The sequence below is a fragment of the Ailuropoda melanoleuca genome, chromosome 4 (genome assembly GCF_002007445.2).
Source record: "Ailuropoda melanoleuca isolate Jingjing chromosome 4, ASM200744v2, whole genome shotgun sequence".
NCBI classification, from domain to species: Eukaryota; Metazoa; Chordata; class Mammalia; order Carnivora; family Ursidae; genus Ailuropoda; species Ailuropoda melanoleuca.
In genome coordinates, this window is record NC_048221.1 from 95,700,936 (window position 1) to 95,722,058 (window position 21,123).

The window sequence follows — 21,123 nt, forward strand, 5'->3', positions numbered from 1 at the left end:
CACGGGGATCGATCCCAGGACTCTGACATCATGACCTGAGCCAAAATCAAGAGTTGGACGTTTAACCGACTGAGCCACCCAGGCTCCCCTTAAGCCCATTTTTAAATTACATATGTGGAATTCTCAGTGTTTATTTAGATCTTTAATTTCTCCCACCAATGTTTTGTAGTTTTCAGTGTGCAAGCTTTGCACTTCTGTTGTGAAATTTATTCCTAAATATTTCATTCTTTTTGATGCTGTTGTGAATGGAATTGTTTCCTTAATTTTATTTTCAGATTGTTTATTGCTAGAATATAGAAATACAATTGATTTTTTGGGACACCTGGGTGGCTCAGTTGGTTAAGCGTCTGACTCTTGCTTTCGGTTCAGGTCATGATCTCAGGATCCTGCGTCAGGCTCCATGCTCACTGGGGAGTCTGTTTCTCCCTCTGCCCCTACCCCCTGCTCATGCATGCTCTCTCTCTCTCAAATAAACTCTTAAAAAAAAAAAATACAATTGATTTTTTTTTTACCTTCTTGATTTTATATCCACAATCTGGCTGAACTTACTAGTTCTCATACTTCTTTATGGATTCCTTAGCATTTTCTGTGGCCAAGATCATATCATTTGCAAATAGATACAGTTGTACTTCTTCTTTTCCAATCTGGGTTCTTTTCTTTCACAAGTATTTTATCCATAAAAAAGCAAATACCTGCATGTGTTTTCTTTTTCTCACAAACCTGGCAGCTTTGCTTTTTATACTTAACAAATCTGTCCTGAAAGTCAGTACCTTTCAATACCTAACGTGCTTTCTCCTCTTAAGCTGCAAAGAAGGTATGGTATATTGCCAGTCTGGCCTCTCTTCCTCACCACCCTTCCTGTCCTCATACATTTTGGGTTTTTAGCATCACGGTACTCTCATAGTTTTATGTTAGTTTTTTGCAGTTTATAATCTAAATCATTTATTCTTTCTAACACTTCTGTACTTTCCAAGGTGCAAGTGCTGCCTTACTGAGCTGGGGACATTGGCACAGAGTGTTCTCAAGGAGACGCAGCTAGTAAAGGGAGGGTCTGAGACTGGCTTAAGTCTTCAGACTCCAGACACAGAGCTTTTTCTACTGTGTCAAAGGTGTTGCCATTCCTCCTGCCTAATGTGTGGGGCTTTACAATTACCCCTTCTTTGATTTGGCATCATTCCTGTGTATTATTTTGGATCTTGACGGTCATTTAGGCCCTCCCAGATATGCATCGTACAAGAAATCACCTGCTTCCCATATCTCCAAGACATTGATATATAAAATATTAAGAAGGAATAGCCAGAGCAAACCAAGTAACTGGGCACGATAGGTACTTAGTAAATACTTGCTGTTGGATCCATGAAATACACTCATTAAAGGCCTCTTTGTGTTAATAATAGTATTTGGATAAAAGTGGTTCAACTGATTATGGTTCTACCAACTTATTTTATCATTTAACCCACATAACTCCCATCTTGCCCTCAAAGATGTCACGAGAAACATTGTCGTTTTATTGACATCTAATTGTACTCCACTACACAGTCTTTTGGCTTACCAGTTGGTGACCATATCTACTAGAAAAAACAAGGCTAACCTGGCAGGGCTCGTTCTGCCTACCTGCCTGAGCACTAGCTGAAATGTGCTAATCTTTTCTTTGACCTCCAAATGCTTGCAAATTATTAGGTTGGTGATCCATTCTAGAATTATACCTGTCGTCATTGTTAAATCTACCAGTTTGCAATGCTTTTGTCCCCAGTTAAAACATTTCTTGTCCCCAGATATCTAACATCGCTCTTCTGTTTCAAGTTTCTAAAAGAAACTGTTTCAATTTCCTAAGGGCCTTGGAATATAGCTTATCTAGTTCAGGGAGCAGACATTCACAGTGTCCTTTCCTAACTTGGCCTTCAGTTCACCTTTACCAAACTTGCGTAAGTAGACAAGTACCTGGCATTCGTAAAAAATATAAATGCCCAGACCCCTCCCCTAGAGACGCCACCTCGTTGTTCTGGGTTCGGACCCATTCCCCCTGGAGATTGTTGTGATGAACAAGTTTAAGAAATACTGTTTTATACTGCATTTTGATCATCGTGTCTTTCACTAACATTCTACCATCAACTTCAATCCATGAAGTTGCCCTTCTTTGCTCTGGTTGCTCTGAACATAATTATAAAGGCCTTTTGTGTTCTTTAATAATTTTTGCAGTACTCCAGTCATTTGGGATTTCTCATGTGGCCTTTCAGCTCCTTGTGTTTACCCGTGTGTAAGTATCTGAGTCTGACCCTACTGGAGAGCACCCTCTGCAGCTGCCCGCCCTCTTGAGTCATTCCTAGCCCTCTCTATCTCTCATCAATTTCAAGTCCTGTGAACATACCCAGTCTTGATGTCTTCCCTTCTTTTTTTTTTTTTGTTTTCAGTCATTGTTTGTTTGTTTGTTTTTTATTATGTTCTGTGAGCCAACACGTCTTCCCTTCTTTTTTTTAAGATTTTTAAATTTTTAAAATTTTTATTTTTTTATTTTTTTTATTATAATTTTTTTATTATATTATGTTAGTCACCATACAGTACATCCCTGGTTTCTGATGCAGAGTTCGATGATTCATTAGTTGCGTATAACACCCAGCGCACCATGCAGTACGTGCCCTCCTTACTACCCATCACCAGCCTATCCCATTCCCCCACCCCCCTCCCCTCTGAGGCCCTCAGTTTGTTTCTCAGAGTCCATAGTCTCTCATGCTTCATTCCCCCTTCTGATTCACCCCCCTTTGTTTATCCCTCTCTTCCCCTACCCTTCCTAAAACAGCTCAGTCCCTTACGCAACCACAGCGGTTTCCCCTCCCTGTTGTAAGCGGTGCAGGAGCATGTTCCCATTGTCACAAGCTTTCTGGCAACTTGATCTCAACAACTGGAATAGGAGAAAGGGCTCTTGGTGGTTTGTATGTTTTCTTATCCTGTGGGTGCCATCGACTGCAGGTAATAACAGGGTCTCTTTTGTTTTTCCAGGTGGCAAACTATGTGATTTCTTCTGATTCTGTTTCATCTTCTACCAGTAGCTTCTGGAGCTCAAGCTCTACCCTTGGCAACAAGCAAAATGTACAAATGTTAAACAAGAGCATACAAGCAGGTAAATTACCTGAATTTAAACATTTCCATTGAAATACAAGTAGATCTTTAACATGTTAAGGTACTCAACCTCACAGTAAAATGAAGATTAAAACTATACTCAGATACCATTTTTCACCTATCAGACTGGCAGAAATCTAGGTCTGGTAGTATACTTGTGGGCACAAGTATAAAGAAGTAAGTACTGTCATACATTCAGGTTGGGAATACAATCCCTAGAACAGGCAGTTTGGCAGTTTCAATCAAAATTACTTTAACCTGGCACTTTTAATTTTGGAATTTAGCCTATAGATATATTGTGCATATGTGCAAAATGACAAGTGTACAGAATTAATCATTGAAGTAATGTTTATTATAGCTGAAAATTTAAATCGACTTAGATATCCATCAATAGCCAAACGCTTAAATAAATTATCATACATTCATACAAGGAAACATAGGGTGAGGAAACTCTCTAATATGACAAGATCTCCAACATTGATAATTTAAAAAAAAAAAAAAGCAAAGTATTTTAAAAATAAAGGAAGATAGTTGCTTGAATTTTTGCAAAAAAATTCTCTGGAACCATGGGGTTACAAACTGAATGAATGGAGAACAGGAGTGTGAAGGAGGCTTTTCATTTATGTTTTTCTATATCTTTTGATTTTGTATAACAAAAATAAACGTTGCCCTTGATTTTTTTTTCCCCCTCAAGTCTTGTCTTTATATCTGTCAACCTCTTCCTTACCTGGGTGACTGCCAGTAGGACTATAAGCATTAACTATCTTTCTCACTTGGGATCAGAACTGAAATCCTGGGGCCCCTGGGTGGCTCAGTTGGTTAAGCATCTGCCTTCAGCTCAGGTCATGATCCTAGGGTCCTGGGATCAAGTCCTGCATCAGGATCCCTGCTCAGCTGGGATCCTGCTTCTCTCTCTCCCACTCCCCCTACTTACGCACACACTCTTTCTCTCTCTGTCAAATAAATAAAATCTTTTTAAAAAGCTGAGATCCTTTACCCATTGAATCCAGGTCAGTTGTTTCTTTCCCCTCGAATATCTAAATTGACTTAGAAATTAAAACCTTCTTTCTTTTTCTTTCCTTCCTCTTTCTCCCCTCCTCCTCTTTGTCTGTCTCTCTCACACCCCTTCACACCACCCAGAGGAGGCAGTAGCCTGCGTTTTGGAAGGCTTACAGTTTTCATTTACTGAATTGAATACACATGCCAACTAAGTCTCAAGGCCACTCCTAGGATATCTGTGGATCTTTTTCCTCAGGTAACTTGGAGATTGTGAACGGTGTCAAAAAACACACTCGAGATGTTGGGATGACTTTCCCAACTCCAAGTTCTAGCGAGGCTAGAATAGAAGAGGACAGTGATGTGACTTCTTGGTCAGAAGAAAAAATAGAAGAGAAAAGACTTCTCGACAACTATCTTGGGGACAAAAAGTTAAGGAAGAACAAGCAGAGTTGCTGTGAAGGTCAGTTTCTGACTCCGGTTTTGTAGCCAAAGAACTCATGAATTTCAAGTCTCTCACAAAGCTAAGATTCTGTATTTCTAAATGACTTTATGTTGACCTCACCTCCCCGAGCACCACCTTGGCACATTTTCAGAGTATCTGGCACTATGATTACAGTCATGCTGGTAGTTTAGCAAACTCCAGGGCATCCTGGTGACCTCTGACAGCTGAGTCCCCTGAGAGCCTGTATTACACACATGTCTTTGAAGAGAAGAATGAAAAATCTTTTTTCTTTGTTAAAAATATTTCCCATAGGAGTTTCATGGTTTATTCCTGTGGAAAATGTGAAGTCTGGTCCTAAGGAAAACCTGCCTAAGCATTATGGCCCTGGTATCTGCTGGTTTGCACCAATAACCAACACCAAACCATGGAGGGAACCGCTGCGGGAACAGAACTGGCAGGGACAGCACATGGACAGCCACAGGCCACTAGCAGGCCCAGGCAGAGACCCACTGAAGCCATTTGTGAGAGCAACCCTACAGGTGCAGTGACACTGAGTTAATTTTAGCCGTATGTTTAAAGGGGTCAAAAGGGGAAGTACAAAGAAGTTAAGACTGTGACTTAGCCGTCTAAAGAACAGTCATGTAACCCTCATTCCTAGTACTTCCGTGGTTCGTCTGTTCCCACTCTCATTAATCAAAGGTTGCCTTACTGTTAACCACTATAAATTGGGCATTGCCCTCTGTACCTGGGGACAAGGCAAGAGAAGGGAGGACACTGCCATGCTGCTCACTGGGTTCGTGGATGCTTGCACGTGGAGTGCCCCGGAGGTCTGATACTTGCGTCAGCCTTATGTGTGTTCCTCCACTTACGTAACTCCTATTCCTGCTCAGCACAAAGTCCCTTCTTTATATGTACCTCGGGAGCTGAAAGAAATGTCATTTAATAATGTTTTTATTTGAAGGGAAATTTAAAATAGCACAATGGGCCGAGCCCTTCGACATTCGGAAGAGTTGTAATTGCCACAGTCTTCGTTCTGGGCTTATCCCAGAGGCATTCTTAGACGCCTCTGACTTTCCTACCGGAGCTCTCCCCCACAGAGAGTTGTTCGATTATTCTTCAACTCTAGATATTCTCTGCACTATAGAAACAGGCTCTTCAACCACTGTGGGGCCGGTGCTGTTTTCTAAGCCCTTGGAGAACAGACTGCATCATTGACGTGAGGTTCTCCCCCTCAGGAATCCCTTCAGTTTCACAGACCTGACTTCATTTCCCGCTCTGGGGAGCGGATAAAGCGTCTGAAGCTAATAGTCCAGGAGAGGAAGCTGCAGAACATGTTGCAGAGTGAGCGGGAGGCCCTGTTCAACACTGCGAGAGAATGGCAGGGCTACCGGGACCCTGTGTGCCCGCTCCTGAAGAGAGGTACCCTCTGCCTCTTCACTTTCCTTTTATGGCTGCAGAGGGCAAGGGCTGCTTCCCACCGGGGAGCACCAGCCCAGTTACAGGGACAGAAAGGGACTGTTCGCTTGCAGGGACTCCGCTCTCCCTGCCCCGCGGGGCTCTCGGCGCACTCGTGATCCACATAAACCCAAGTCCTCTCGCCCTGTCACTGCAGCTTAGAAACCAGAGTGTGCGGCGAGAATGGTGTTCTTATGAGCCAGCTGTGGGTCTGTGAGCAAGTTCCAGGATTGCCTACCTCATAGGGTGGTGTTGGTGGTAGTGGTGGTGATGATATTAATATGTAACCCTTTACATGTTTTGCCCAGGCACTGTTCTTGTTTAATGCTTATAACACCTCTCTGAGGTAGATGCTATTAATATCCCTATTTTACAGATGAGAAAGCAGAGACAACGAGAGCTTAAGTCCCTTGCCCAAGATTATACACCTGATAAGCTGGGATTTGAACCCTGATGGGTTCTGTTTAGACTCTGTGCTCCTAACCATTCTGCTAGGTGTAAGATCTCCACAAAACAATATATGAACGCTGTGAAAACTACGAAGTGCAACCTAATGCTTTCATCACAGCCTTACCTGTAAGCCGGCCAGTGTTTCTGTTCACACTGTCTAGTCTGTGCCATGGCGTGTTGTGTCTTCAGGAGCCTGCTGTCACAGTCCCCATAGTCTAACCCTGGCCTTGGCCTTGGCCATGGCTCGCCACCTGGTACTGTCAGCTCGAGGTAGGGGCACCAAGTCTTAGCAGCTCCTTCTCACAGTTCTTGAGCAATGCACCCTTCCCTGTTAAGACACTGTCCACTGAAAACCCCTTCTTCTCATGCTTAGGCTTCCTGGGTGCACGAAAGAACAGACCTATTGGGAAGAAGGAAATGATTCAGAGGTCTAAACGGTAAGGCCAAAAGAATAAGAGTAATTATAAAAGCATAAATAAGGCCATCAAGGGATTAGGAGCTCTGGCTTGCCCCTAGAATAAAGATGTTATGCTCAAGTTAAAACATTATGAGAAAATTATTTGTGAAAGAAGTTTCTACAGCACTAAAAAAGGAAAGAAAAATAGTAGATTGCGGTATGGATGAGGCAGATAAAAAAGATACAAAGAATTCCCACTAATTTGCATGCCTTAGTCAGGCTTGTCTTTGTTAGAAACCTAAATATAAATAAAGATACGTAAATATAAGATACGAATATTTTGAAATAAAATGTTTATTTGGGGCATTACCCTTAATCCACACAATCACATTTCTAGGAATTTATGCAATACACTGAGAAATAATGAAATACTAAGACATATTAAATTAAGCTTTACAAAAAGTCAAGTTTGGGGCGCTCGGGTGGCTCAGTCATTTGAGAGTCTGCTTTGGCTCAGGTTCTGATCTCAGGATCTGGGATTGAGCCCCCTGTCAGGCTCCCTGCTCAGCAGGGAGTCTGTTTGTCCCTCCGCCTCTGCCCCTACCCCTGCTTGTGCTCTCGCTCTCTCCAGTAAATAAAATCTTTAAAAAAAAAAAAAAAGTCAAGTTTCAGAAGCCATGTGTGCACTGCTACCACATGCGGTGTTTAAAAAAGTATTTGTGCCTATATAGATGCATATACTTTCATATGCATAGAATTTCTCTGGAAGGATACCCAAAAAACGTACTAGCGCTTGCCTTTGGGAAGAAGGGCTGAGTGACTAACATACAGAGGTAGGACAAAGACTAATTTTTTGCCTTTTTATACTTGCTGAATTTTGTGCCATTGCATCCATTAGCAGTTAATTAATTAGTGATCATAAGAATCCCACGGATTTAATTGACCTATGACATTGTGTAAGTTTAAGATATATAATGTGATGACTTGACGTATGTATTTGCAGTATGTTTACCACACTAAGGTTAGTTAACTCATCCTTCACCTCACATAATCACCATTTTGTTGGTGGGAGTAGTGTTGGTGGGGGTGGTGGTAGTGTTCTTACTGATCTGGTGAGACATTAAAGGTCTGCTTTCCTAGCAGCTTTCAAGTATGCAGTGCAGTACTGTTAACTAGAGTCACCATGCTGGGCCTTAGATCCCCAGAACTTTTTCCTCTTATAACTGGAATTTTGTACCCTTTGACTAACACCTCCTCGTTCTCCCAGCCCCCAGCCCCTGGCATCCACCATTCTAATGTTTATTTCAGTGAGTTTGATGTTTTTAGATTCCACATGTAAGTGAGATCATACAGTTTTGCCTTTCTCTATCTGACTTACCTCACCTAGCATAATATTCTCAAGGTCCATTCACGTTGTTGCAAATGGAAAGATTTCCTTCTTTTTTATGACTAAATAATAATATAATAATATATTTTCTTTATCCATTCATCTGTTCATGGACACTTGGGTTGCTTATGGTAGTTCTGTTTGTAGTTGTTTGAGGAACCTCCACTGTTTCGCATAGTGGCTGAACCAATTTTCGTTCCCCACCAGCCATGCACAAGGGTTCCCTTTTCTCTATATCCTTACAGACACTTGTTATCTCTTGCTGTTTTAATAATAACCATAGTAACAGGTGTGAGGTGATAACACCTGTGGTTTTCATCAACAGTGACTTTTAAAAATGTAGGTGTGTTCCTCTTTGGTCTCGTTCCTGACTTCCACTGTAGTATGTTCAGTTAGTGATCATCTCCACCACGTCTAAAACAACCCTCCCCATTCCCTACTCCCACACTTGCTTGGGCCAACCATTCATCCAGCTAGAAAGCTGGGGAGCAGTCACCTTTAGCCATGTTACCCCCCCCCACTGCACATGGGGCCAGCTACCAGATCCTGGACGCCCGGCTTCTTGATTGCTCTGAGACCTGCTCTCACCGCCTTGGTGCAGGCTGGCCTCCACTCTCAGAGGACACTGTTCTTCCTGGTTCTGCTCTTTATTTTTTCTCATTTATTTTCCACAGGACCTCTACGTCATTTTCAATGATATTTTTTTCAAATTATAGAAAACTTTGGAAAATATAAGAAAACGAGAAGACAATAAATGTCACTGGTCATTCTTCCATCTAAACTGAACTGACACTAGTCGTGTTTCTAGCAGGAGTGGGGGTTTTGCAGGGACCTGTATTCACAAACACTTATTTTTTTCTCAAATTGTTGATCATACCATATATACAGGTTTGTAGCCTGCTTTTTTTTACTCAGCATATGTCTTGTGCACATTTTCCCATATCATTAAAAATTCTTAAATTCTTTGAAATATCTTTTTTGTATGCTTTGTAATAATTCCATTAGATTCCATAATCTGTTTAACTCTTCTTTTGTTGGGAATTTCGATCATTTCCGATTAGAGTATATTTATCAAATGCATGTTTGATCATGTTCCCCCTACTTAAAATCAGTGGCACCCAATCCTTGATAGGACAGAGCCCAAGGTTTTCACACGGCTACAAGACCCTCCACAGCCCACCTCACCTTCACCTCATCTGCTTCGCACGTGCTCCCCTGCACGCCTCTCATTGAGGCCTTGATTCTTTCTTACCAATACTCCCTTCTCCTCCCATCCCCTCTCTGCTCCTGTCTTTAAGACCCACCTTTCATTTCTTGGAACTCTGTGTAACATTTTGTACGTAGGGCCATTATTTTACATTGCTGTTATCTTATATTGAAACTGTGCATTTTTGCATATAGAGTAAAAAGCTATTATCTCCACCCATTTATCCCACTCCTTTCTCAGAAGTAACCACTATAAGCAGGATTTCTTAATGTTTTTGTTCATCTGTCTGCCCTCCCAGATCATGAGCACCCCGGGCCAGGGTTCTTTGTGTCCAACTGTCTAACAGGAAGCAGGCCCGTGGCAAAGGCCCGGGGCCTGTGTTTAAGGGCTGAATGCCCTGAGAGCAGCAGACCTTAGGGACATGGGGAGAAAAGATCGTGTCCCTCTGTGGTTGGGTAACCTCACTGCTTTTTGTTTTCCTACTGGCACCATTCCTAAGGATTTATGAGCAGCTTCCAGAAGTTCAGAGAAAGAGAGAAGAGGAGAAGAGGAGATTGGAATATAAGTCGTACCGGCTGCGAGCTCAGCTGTTCAAGAAGGTCAGTCAGTTCTTGAGCAGCATCCGTCAGGATTATCAGGGGGAAGAGAAATTGAGGGAAACACATCTGACCTGTTTGAATTAACCATATCTGCGAAGTTAACTTATGCTTGTAATGCATTGTGCCACTGCTGAAATTTGGAAGATAAAGGCACCTGTGACTCTAAAAATCTAAAAGGCGAATCTAGAAAAGGCACCTTCCAGGCATATATTTGGAACAAAACCAAATTCCGTACTTAGGAGTCATGGTGGAAATGTCCAAATCTATCAGAATTGTTGGATTTTCATTCTAGAGTCCCAAATGGTAGTTTTGTGCCCCTGATTGGTAAGTCAGATACCTCTAGAGCTTGTAAAATAAACTGGAAAATGTCCGAGTATAGCATAAGAATTGGCAGCTTGGGGACTCAGAACCTCAAAGCCACCACCATTTCCTGCCCATAGCCCAGTGGAACCAGTGGTGCCGCAAGTCCCAGACCCTCCGAGGCCAGGGAACTTGCTACCAGTATATTCCTTGAGAAGCCAGGCAGGCTACCATGCCTGAAGGTCCATATCCTTCACTGTTCTCATTTCCTTCCGAACCCCTTCACTTCACCACCAGAGGACTCTGAAAGTCAGAATCCAAAAGACAAGTTTATACCAGACCGATGTGGGATTGGAGAACTGCTTCTGGAGCACAGCCATAGCTGGGCTGTGCTGGGCCCTTCGAGGAGGGGGTCCCCAGGCACCACATGGCCTGTCCAGTGGGTCAGCATCACAGGCCAGGCCTCTCATTGTGCTTGTATGTTTGAACTGAGGGATGGATGGGCCTATCCAGATCGTAAATGATCTGTATCCGTACAGAAATTATAGATACTGGCTGTATAGATCATCTTTCCTAAACACTTCAGGAAGAATTTTTTGCATAATTACCATAGTTTCTGTAGCTGGGGAAGATAAACAAGATTTGGGTAGAACCCCACTGGTCTCTTCAACGACATGTCTGGGGTGAGGAGTGGCTGTCTGCCTCTGATGACAAGAGTATCTAACTTTTTTCCTGTCTTTCTTTTCTTCCACAGAAAGTGACCAATCAGCTCTTGGGGAGAAAAGTTCCCTGGAACTGATATAAGATTATTTTCCTCACAGTCTTGGAATTATATTTTATCAACCTGAAGAAACACAATCATTACTTTTATGAGTCTGGTTTAATAAAACTTAACTCTTTGTCTATGTTTCATTTAGAGGTAGTAAACCTTCTAAGGAGTCGAAGGCAGAGTGATGATTAGGATTATTAATGGTTTGGGAGCAGTACTTTCTCCACAGCGGCCTTGCCCACAGGAATGTTTGTCACAGTGATATCATTTCTGAACTCTAGCCACGAGTGAGTCCCTTTTTGTATGTGTTTTTATACTTTTAGAAAATAAATAACTTCTGATTGATTCATAGTAAAGCAAGCAGCAGAGGGTCATTTCTTTACCATCTGGAGATGTCTCTCCTGAGATGTATGGGGAGCCTCAGTCTAAAGGCATCAGTCAAGGGAAATGGGCTGTGGGAATGAAATGTGGTCTTTCTTTACAAACACGGCAGGACGTGACAATAGCTCTGCCGTGGGCTTTGTGGAGATGGTGTCTGGTTAGAGTAACTGTTGGGCATGCCCAGACACCACACTCCCAGCGGACTAGGCACCTTGGGTCCAGAGCCTCCGCTTAGCCTCACTCCAGCTTCCCACGGGCCCCTAGCCTTTGGTGGATTTTCCTCCAGCCACCCTCTCTTCAGGATTGAAGCCTCAGAGCATTTATCATCACACATGGAACCAATGTTTATAACCTGGATAACCACTTCTGAAAAGGACGAGTTAATAAACATAATAATGTATGTAAAGCATTTAATTAGTCCTGTAGCATGGAATGACAGCTAAAGCCCAGAGCTGAGGGGGAAGGTGCTAACTGGCCTCATTCAAAATTCAGGGAAGCCCCAGCAAGGCAGTAAGGGACCAGCTGCCTCCCCAGAAGGCTTCTACGGAGGCCAAGTTAAAGAGCAGACCCTGCCACCAAGCAAAGCTCAGAGGATGCCACCAAAGCTCCCATCCTAATTCAGAAGGGGGCTATGAAGAAGGCTCAGAGAAAAGAACCATCAGTGTGTGAAGTTTACTCCTAGTTCTTCCCTTTTATGCTAGACAGGATAATTAAGCACTCTGGGCCAGTTTACCTGTGAAATAAAAGGGTTAATAACCTCTAAACCCCCTTTCAGCCCTCAAATGCTATGACTGTTTTATGTCTTGTTGGAAGTTATTATTCAGGATACAAACAGTAAGTGATAGTTGTCTGGGAACCTGGGTCTGCACGGAAACCAGGGCAGGATGGAGCCTGCTGAGGAATGATGAGTGTGATTCTCTTCAGGCCCTGGGCTGTGTCCTCGAGGCACCTTCCCAGGGCATTTAGGTTCAAGGCTTGGGAAGCCGCAGGTGGCAGCTGGCCACCAGCTCCCCGCCCCCAGCCCCAGAACACACCTGCTTGGGAATGCTACTACTGATGCCCTGGGGAGAAGCTGTTAGCCTCTCCGGTAGGTTCTACAGACTTGCTTTCACATTTAAATGGTAGTTCCCAGGCTATGGGCCCTGCAGCCCTGCATGGGCAGGGTGCAAAATCAAAGCCCTGCATGGGGGAGACGTGCTGAGAGTTCTCCCAACTGCAGTTTTCCTTGGCTGGGCGCTGCCTGCACATCCCAAGCATTGGCCTCATAGGCAATCCTAGTGCCTCTCCCAGAATCTGTTCTTCCCCCACAGAGCTCAGGGGGTCCCCCCCACTCCGCCCACCTCAGTCCAGGCTGAGCACCTGGCAGAAACCACAGAGTCGGTACCTCCTGCCCCCACACCTTTGGCTGTGCTCCGCTCTCCTGCCTTCCATCAGCCCCCACACCAGGACCTTGCTCCAAAAGTGCTTTTGTCCCACACCTGGCAGCATGTTGGGCCTCTTGTTTTGTTTTTTCTTGCACGGGTACAAGAAGGGCAGGCCCAGGCTGAACCATTGTGCCTGGCTCCAACCTGTCATGGGGGTTCATTCTTGAATTGCTTCTTCCTAGATCTAGTTCACACCTAACCTGAGAACCCACTTGCCCTCCTTTCTCCCGGAGGTGAGGCTCCAGCCTCCCCAGCTGCTTCTCTTCTCTGAGGGCACCTTCTGTTGCTGCCCTCCTCCAGCAGAGGCCTGCAGTGACCATCAGCACATGCAGTGTGAGGTGAGGGAGTATGAAGAAGGCAGCATGTCTTACCCATAAATCACAATGCATTCTGTGTCCCAAACGATTGTTCTGGCCAGTCATTAGAGAGTTAGGCCAAGCGGAACTGTTAACCTGGTCTTCACCTTTAGCTGTTGGGGAGCTTGGGTCCTTTTAACCTACAGTGTTAGCTTTATTTTTACTGGCTGTGAATCCTCGCTTATATCCCTTTCCCAATTTCTCACTAAATACTCATGAATCGTGGTGGGGAGGTGGGGCGGAGTGCGTCTGAATACTATCAAAAGTGAAAACCAACATTATTGGCTCTAGGGGGCACTCTTGGCCCTTCTCCGCAAGTCTTGCCCCTTGACAACTGCCCATGATGAAGTTCTTGAGGTAAGAAAACTTTACTACCACCCCCAAGGCTGGGTCATCTTCCAAATACGACTGGGCTACATGTTAAGGGTGTTGCAGTTACCAGGTACATAGGTGTGGGCTTTTCATTTTCTTGGTCCGTAGCCCTAGCCCTATCTGCTCCTCATATCTTTCAGAGAGCTAGAGTCAGCTAGAAAATATTCAATAACCCAAGCCAGCCCCTCCTTAGACGTTGGGATAAATTACCCCTTTCTTCCTCCCTGTGTGTGTGGTGGGTTTCTCACTCTGTCCCTGGGCTTTTTTCTTTTGATGACTTGATGCTGGCACCTTAATTCCGGGTAGTCTTATTATTGCTATGCATAGGGTTTGGGGTCCCGCATGTCTCTAGGAGGAGATTCACATATTCCTAGGATCCCTGGCCTGTTCTCCTCACAGTGTTCACCCAGCCTCACCCATTGCTCCCCACACAAGACAGCTTAACAATAGAATCTAAGTCCAGAAATTCAACTAGCCCTGGGCAGATGGGGCTGGACTAAGAAATGCCCTCTCTAGCTTCATGTAAAGAGACAGGGACCAGTTGAGAAAAGGTGGGAAAGTGTTCATATAGTTCCCATTGTCCACCTCTAACTTAGAGGCTGAGAGCTTTGGCCAGGGAGGAAACTGGTGAGCAGGAGATACCTAGGAGACACATAGCTGGAGCCGTCTTATGACAGGCGGGCCTTAGCCCCAGACCCCAGAAAATAATGAGGAGTAGCAAACAGTTGGCACAGGGTTTGTTTGTTTCCTGGATCGTCCATTAAATACATAGCTCTGTGAAGGCAGTAGTCAGCACTGCCTGATCATATGTGGGGTTTTTTGTTGTTTGCTTAAGACCTTTTTTTTTTTTTTAAAGTAATCTCTACACCCAATGTGGGGCTTAAACTTATGACCCCGAGATCAAGAGTTGCATGCTCTACTGACTGAGCCAGCCAGGCACCCCTACCTGATCTCTTTGTTTTGCCAGGCCTAACAAAATGTGTAGCATGTGTTTGACTCAATTAGGTTTGTTGAAGGGCACACAGAGGGTCATCAGTCCAGACTGGAGGCCAGAGGCTCTGGGAGAGACTTCAGGGAGATCTAATTGATAGGTTACCTGAGGCACCTTAATGTGGGGATCTGTTTACACATCTGATAGAGTCTGGAGCTGGGTAAGTGACAACTATATAGAAAACTAACAACCCAAAAAAGATCATTCCAAGGAAAACAAAAATGTACATAAAAGGATAAGTAATCATAGTTTTACTATGTAGCTTAGCTTAAAATAAACACAGAATATTGATGTTCCCTGACCAGTGGTCTAACCTCTTTGGGAAGCTGGGGAGTGGGAAGGATGCACATGCATGGTGTAGACATGGCCTCAACTCCCAAAAAGTCGTCCACAGACAAGCTTAAAACTGAGCATTAGAGAAGAAGCCACACAAGTCCCTGAAAGATGTGGAAGTGAGACCTGAAACCATAAAGATCCTAGAAGAGCACAGGCAATAATTTCTCTGATGTCAGCCATAGCAACATTTTTCTAGATATGCCTCCTGAGGTAAAGGAAACAAAAGCAAAAGTAAACTATTGGAACTTCATCAAAATTAAAAGCTTCTGCACAATGAAGGAAACAAACAAAAAGATAACCTACAGATGGGAGAAGATACGTGCAAATGACATATCCCATAAGGGGTTAGTATCCAAAATAGAAAAAGAACTTTTACAACTCAATACCCAACAAAAGCCCACAAATAATCCAATTAAAAATGGGCAGAAGACATGAACGGGCATTTCTCCAAAGACATCCAGGTGGCCAACAGATGCATGAAAAGATGCTCAACATCACTCATCAGGGAAATGCACATCAAAACTCAATGAGATATCACCTCACACCTGTCAGAATGGCTAAAATCGAAAATGAAAGAAACAAATGTTGGTGAGGATGTGGAGAAAAAGGAACCCTCTTGCACTGCTGGTGGGAATGCAAACTGGTGCAGCCACTCTGGAAAACAGTATGGAGTTTTCTCAAAAAATTAAAAATAGAATTACTATTAGAATTACCATATGATCCAGTAATTCCATTACTAGGTATTTACCCAGAGAATATGAAGACACTTACTCAAAAAGATCTATGCACCTCTATGTTTATTGCAGCATTATTTACAGTAGCCAAGATATGGAAGCAACCCAAATGTCCATCGATAGATGAATGGATAAAGAAAAGGTGGTATATACGCATGTGCACGCACACACACACATACACACACACATAATGGAATATGGTAAAAAAGGATGAAATCTTGTCATTTGCAACAACATGGATGGATCTAAAGGGTAAGCTGAGGAAGTCAGAAAAAGACAAATACCATAAGATTTCACTCGTGGAATTTAAGAAAACAAGCAAACAGAAAAAAGAAACCAAGAACCAGTCTCTTAACTAAGAGAACAAACTGATGGTTACCAGAGGGGAAGTGGGTTAGGGGATGGTTAAGAAGGTGATGGAGATTAAGGCGGGTACTTATTGTGATGAGCGCTAGGTGAGGTATGGAAGTGTTGAATCACTATATTATACACCTGAAACTAATAACATGTTCATTATACTGGAATTTTTTAAAAAATGTTTTAAAGACATGGAAGTGAGGTGCACAGGGAAGTGCAGAGCTGCTCTTACACATCACAAATCTATAGAACTCTAACTCTAAAATAGATGGTACATAATTTTGAGAGAAAAAAACTAAAGACTTAAATGTGAAGAGCAAAACAAAAAATTTAGAAATAAATATAGGAAAGTATCTCTAAGAACTTAAGGAAAAATGTCTTAAGGAATGAAGTGCAGGGCTCCTGGGTGGCTCAGTCCGTTAGGCAGCTGCCTTCAGCTCAGGTCATGATCTCAGCGTCTTTGGATCGAGCCCCATATCGGTCTTCCTACTCAGCAGGGAGCCTGCTTCTCTCTCTCCCTCTGCCTGCTGCTCTGCCTACTTGTGTTCTCTATCTCTCTGTCAAATAAATAAATAAAATCTTTAAAAAAAAAAAAAAGAGGAATGATGTGTAAACCATAAAGAAAAAGACTGATAAATTCAATTAATTAAATGTAAAAATTCTGTATTAAAAGACACCATAGGAGCGCCTGGATGTCTCGATTAAGCGTCCAGCTCTTCATTTTAGCTCAGGTCATGATCTCAGGCTTGTTAGATCAAGCCCTGTGTTGGTGTGGAGGCTGCTTAAGATTCTCCCGCTCCCTCTGCCATTTCCCACCCCATAAATGAATGAATAAAAATAATAAAGACAGTGAAAATACAGGGCAAAAAACAGAAGTTAATTGTAGCACATGTAACAAAGATCCAAAACATATCAAGAACTCCTGTGAGTCTTTTTTTAAAAGATAACCTATAGAAAGATGGACTAAATAAAAACATGAGCAGGCAGTTTCACAGGAGAACAAACACAACCGGCCTGTACAAATATGATAAATTGCTTAACTTTATTATTAATTGAAAATGCACATTATTAGCAGAATACTCCATGCTGACCTCTTGGGTGTGCATGCACGTCCCAAATCCGGTCCTCCGAAAACACTTGCGCATCCTCTGTCCCAGCAAATTCTGGGAGTGCAGGCCAACCCCAGGGTCTACGCCAGGCTAGTCCCTGCACTCACCCTCTGGATTTCCCTGGTGTGAGTCAGTCCTCTGACACTCTCTACCTACAGGGAATGCATATCAACCTGCCCAAGTGGTGAAGGCCTGCCTAGATCTGGAATCCCATTCACCTACATTGTAATTCCTTTCTAAAATTGTCCTTGCCCCATGGTAAAACAAATGATCATGAAGTAACCCAGTCTGGTGTGTTTTTCTGTAGAGCCTGGAAGAAAAGACAGAGGGGAAAGAGTCTGGTCCATACCTCATCCTCCCGGACCTCGGAAGTCAAAGATGGCCGCCTATGGACTCAACTCGAGTTTAGAACTCTGGGTAGCGGGAGCACCTGGCTGTCTCAGTTGGTAAAGCATTTGACTCTTGATCTCGGGGTTGTGAGCTTGAGCTCTGCATTGGGGGTAGAGATTACTAAATAAATACATAAACTTAGAATTCTGGGTCATATCCACAGTAGGGCTGCCAGATTTAGCAAATTAAAACACAGGACTCCTAGGAAATTTAATTTTAAATGAACAAATGATGTAGTGTAAGGCCTGTGCTATATTTGAAACACTAAAAAATTACCCACCGTTCTTGTGAAATTCAAATTTACTGGGGTGTGTCCTATTTTTTGTCTGGCAACTGGAGCCCACAGAGGTTAGGGGCAGCCTAAGCTGATGCCAGGAAAATGGGAAAGGGGAGAGATGAGACCAAGAGAGTTCCCACTTACATCAGGAAGTCTCATCAGGGCAACACAAGGGCGCTAAATGCCCAGGGAGAATTTTGAATCTGTGTCTCAAGTCATCCAGAGAGACTTTGGAAAGCCGACTTGAAGAGGATAGATCTACTGATGGGTACCAAGGAGACAACTTGATAGAGAAGTGGCAGGCAGGACAAGGCCAGCCTCCCATATGGGGTGACCCCATCAGCACAACAAAGCAAAAGTCGCTATTATAAAAACAATTTTTAATTAAATTCAGGATGCAAAGAAAACTGATAAAAATCCAAAAAGATAAAAGTTTAAAAGCAGTAATTGAGAGTTAAGGGCAAAAAGAATTAAACACAAAAGGACAACAATCGTGTGGTCCATTTATATGAGGTACCTAGAATAGGCGAATCGTAGAGACAGAAAGTAGCAAAGTGGTTACCAGGGGCTGGAGGAGGGGGAGCAGAGAGCTAGTGTTTGGTGGGTCCAGAGTCTGTCTGGACTAGTGAATGTAGATGGTAGCCATGCTTACACAGCAAAGTGAACGTACCTAATGCTACTGAATCGTACACTTAAAAATGGTTAAAAATGCCAAGTTCTAGGTTAGGTATACTTTTCACAATAAAAAAATAAATGAAACATAATGAAAGGAATTATAACTTAGAAGAAATAAAAATCACAAACATCAAGATATTTTTAAAAGGTACAGCTTGGAATTGAAAAGCCTAAATTAAAGCATTTAAAATGTCAACAGAAAAATTTTAAAGGGATGATTTTTTTAAAAGAAATGAAATAATTTTTAAAATATGTGATGAAGCCAGGAGTTTATAAATTAAGGAGTATACATATAACAAACTTTTTAGAAGGGGGGAAATAAAAATGGTCAGGAAGCCTAGGAGCAGATAAATTAACCTAAAACAATTCAATAGACAACCTATACTGTCAACAGTGAGGACAAAATACACTTTAAATCATTTGAAAGGGAAACAAGGTAGCAGTTTGAAAGTATGTGACGAGAAAGAAAATGAAGGGCATGCAGTATAGGGGAGCAGCTGGAGAGACGGGGTGACCTCCCGGATAGCAATCTGTGCAGTGGGCAGCACTGAGCCCCCAGCGGCTGTGTCCTGTTCACCCTCCTCCCGTCTGCCCCTTACCAGGCTGGCGTGGGCCATAGTTCAGCTTCCCTTGCCCACTCTGGAGTCCCTCCTATCCAACCAGAGCTCAAGTTCAAGGATTCCCCAGATTATCCAACATCATCAAGGATCCAGGTTCCTCATGCCTTCAGTGGTTGGGGGAAAGGGCCCCTCCCCCATGTTGCACCCAATAGACGACAGACCCCCCGCCCTTCTTCCCCTCCCACCTCTTAGAATGCCCCACAGAGAAAGCTCTGCTGGCACCCACTGTCCTGCCACCCCCCAGACTTCTGGTAGGATCAGGGCTCTGTCCCAGCCCCCCATCAGGGTGCTCTGCCCTCTTGTTCCCTAGACCCACACACCATGAGGGTTCTCACTTTTTCCTTCGGGCACTTCTCTACCTCATTGGGCATCTGCTTCAAGCAGCTGGTGTCCCTTTCCTCTGGTTCACGCCCCAGCAAGTGAAAATGCCCCCAGAGGGGAGATGTTGGCTGCAGAGAGGAACCTTTAGGTTCTGCTCTCCTATGGGCTTTCTCTAGCTGTAGCTCTAGGTGACTTGGCCCGCAGGGCAGTCAGTGCCCCTGTTTAATTTCCTCTAATGCTCAAAGTACATGCTGTCTTGTCCAGTCGGCTGCTAGCCTTATTTTTTTTTTAAGACTTTATTTGACACAGAGCAGAAGAGCACAGGCAGGGGGAGTGGCAGAGGGAGAGGGAGAAGCAGACTCCCCACTGAGCAGGGAGCCTGATGTGGGGCTCCATCCCAGGACCTGGGATCACGACCTGAGCCAAAGGCAGACACTTAACCAGTCGACTGAGCCACCCAGGCACCCCGGCGGCTAGCTTTAAAACCCCAGTCTGCCACCTGGTCACAGGTCCATATTTCCTGTGTAGTTGTTCCTAAAATAAACTTCGTATAACAAGACTCATATTTAGCAAAATCTAAACTAGGTTATCCCCAGTATATAGAGCTGAGCATTTTCACACTGATTGTTCAGAAGGTAACCACCTGGTTTATAATACATGCAAAATTTATTTGTTAACCTCCCTGATAATGTCTCCCAATTAAAAGTTCACTGTCTTCCCACTGTAGCTTTATTTTTTTTTTCCCTGAATGGTTTAAAAAAGAAAATTAACTCTGGTCAAAAGGTGGAAACAGCCCTAATGTCTATCAACAGATAAATGGATGAACAAAATGTGTGTGTATGTGTGTGTGTAATATACCATATTACTCAGCCTTCAAAAGGTAATGAAATTCTGATATATGCTATGATATGGATGAACTTTAAAAAAATATAAGTGAAATAAGCCACACGCAAGAGGACAAATACTGTATGACTCCACTTAAATGAGATACCTAGAGTAGGCAAATTCATCAACAGAAGGTGGGACAGTGGCTGCCAGGAGCTGGGAGGAGAGGGAGAGGGGAATTATTGCTTAATGGGTAGAGTTTCTCTCTGGGCTTTGAAAAGTTCTGGAAATAGATAGTGATGATAGTCCCACAACATTTTGAATGTAGTTAATGTTACTGAATGATACATTTAAAATTTGTTAAAGTGTTCAATTTTATGTAATGTGTATTTTGTCACAATATTAAAAATACGAGAAGGAAGAAGGGGAGGCAGGGGCAGAGTGAGGAAGCACAGACCTTCCCGCGGGTACCCACTTACAGGGACCACGCACGTGTATGCCGGACAGAAGAGGGGTGCGCCACCAAAAACAAATTTACCCTAGTTTAACCAGTACACTGTTACATAAAAGGAAACCTAGATGTTCTTAAAATTTTACCAAGTTCAGAATAAAACCACATCTTTCAAATTGAACAAATTACTTATTAGCTGAAGAAAGGTGAAGGGAAGTTTGGAGTCAGCATTCTAGGGTGTTTTACTGCTGGGTCCAAGTCACTGACCTCTAAAATGATCTCGCACCACACCCTCCCTCCTTCCTACTTCCTGGAAAACTATCAGTCCTCTACACTTGCCCAAAGGGGTCCTTGCACAAGTCACAGAGCCGCACTTTGCCAT

General features: G+C 43.4%; 1 protein-coding gene across 17 annotated transcripts in view; it reads left to right on the forward strand.

The window, feature by feature from the left end:
• ALMS1 (ALMS1 centrosome and basal body associated protein) overlaps positions 1 to 11,479 on the forward strand; it is a 174,757-nt gene extending 163,278 nt beyond the window's left edge. For 11 of the 17 annotated variants that reach the window (XM_034659357.1, XM_019802032.2, XM_034659356.1 and 8 more), the window contains 7 exons: positions 2,998 to 3,118; positions 4,373 to 4,576; positions 4,871 to 5,097; positions 5,794 to 5,977; positions 6,837 to 6,900; positions 9,954 to 10,053; positions 11,108 to 11,479. In XM_034659357.1, coding sequence (XP_034515248.1) covers positions 2,998 to 3,118; positions 4,373 to 4,576; positions 4,871 to 5,097; positions 5,794 to 5,977; positions 6,837 to 6,900; positions 9,954 to 10,053; positions 11,108 to 11,152 — 945 coding nt within the window. In that variant the 3' untranslated portion in view covers positions 11,153 to 11,479. Of the gene's footprint in view, positions 1 to 2,997; positions 3,119 to 4,372; positions 4,577 to 4,870; positions 5,098 to 5,793; positions 5,978 to 6,836; positions 6,901 to 9,953; positions 10,054 to 11,107 lie in introns of those variants that run through there. The other 6 variants (XM_034659354.1, XM_034659358.1, XM_034659359.1 and 3 more) reach the window with 6 other exon arrangements.
• The last annotated feature ends 9,644 nt before the right edge of the window (positions 11,480 to 21,123 follow it).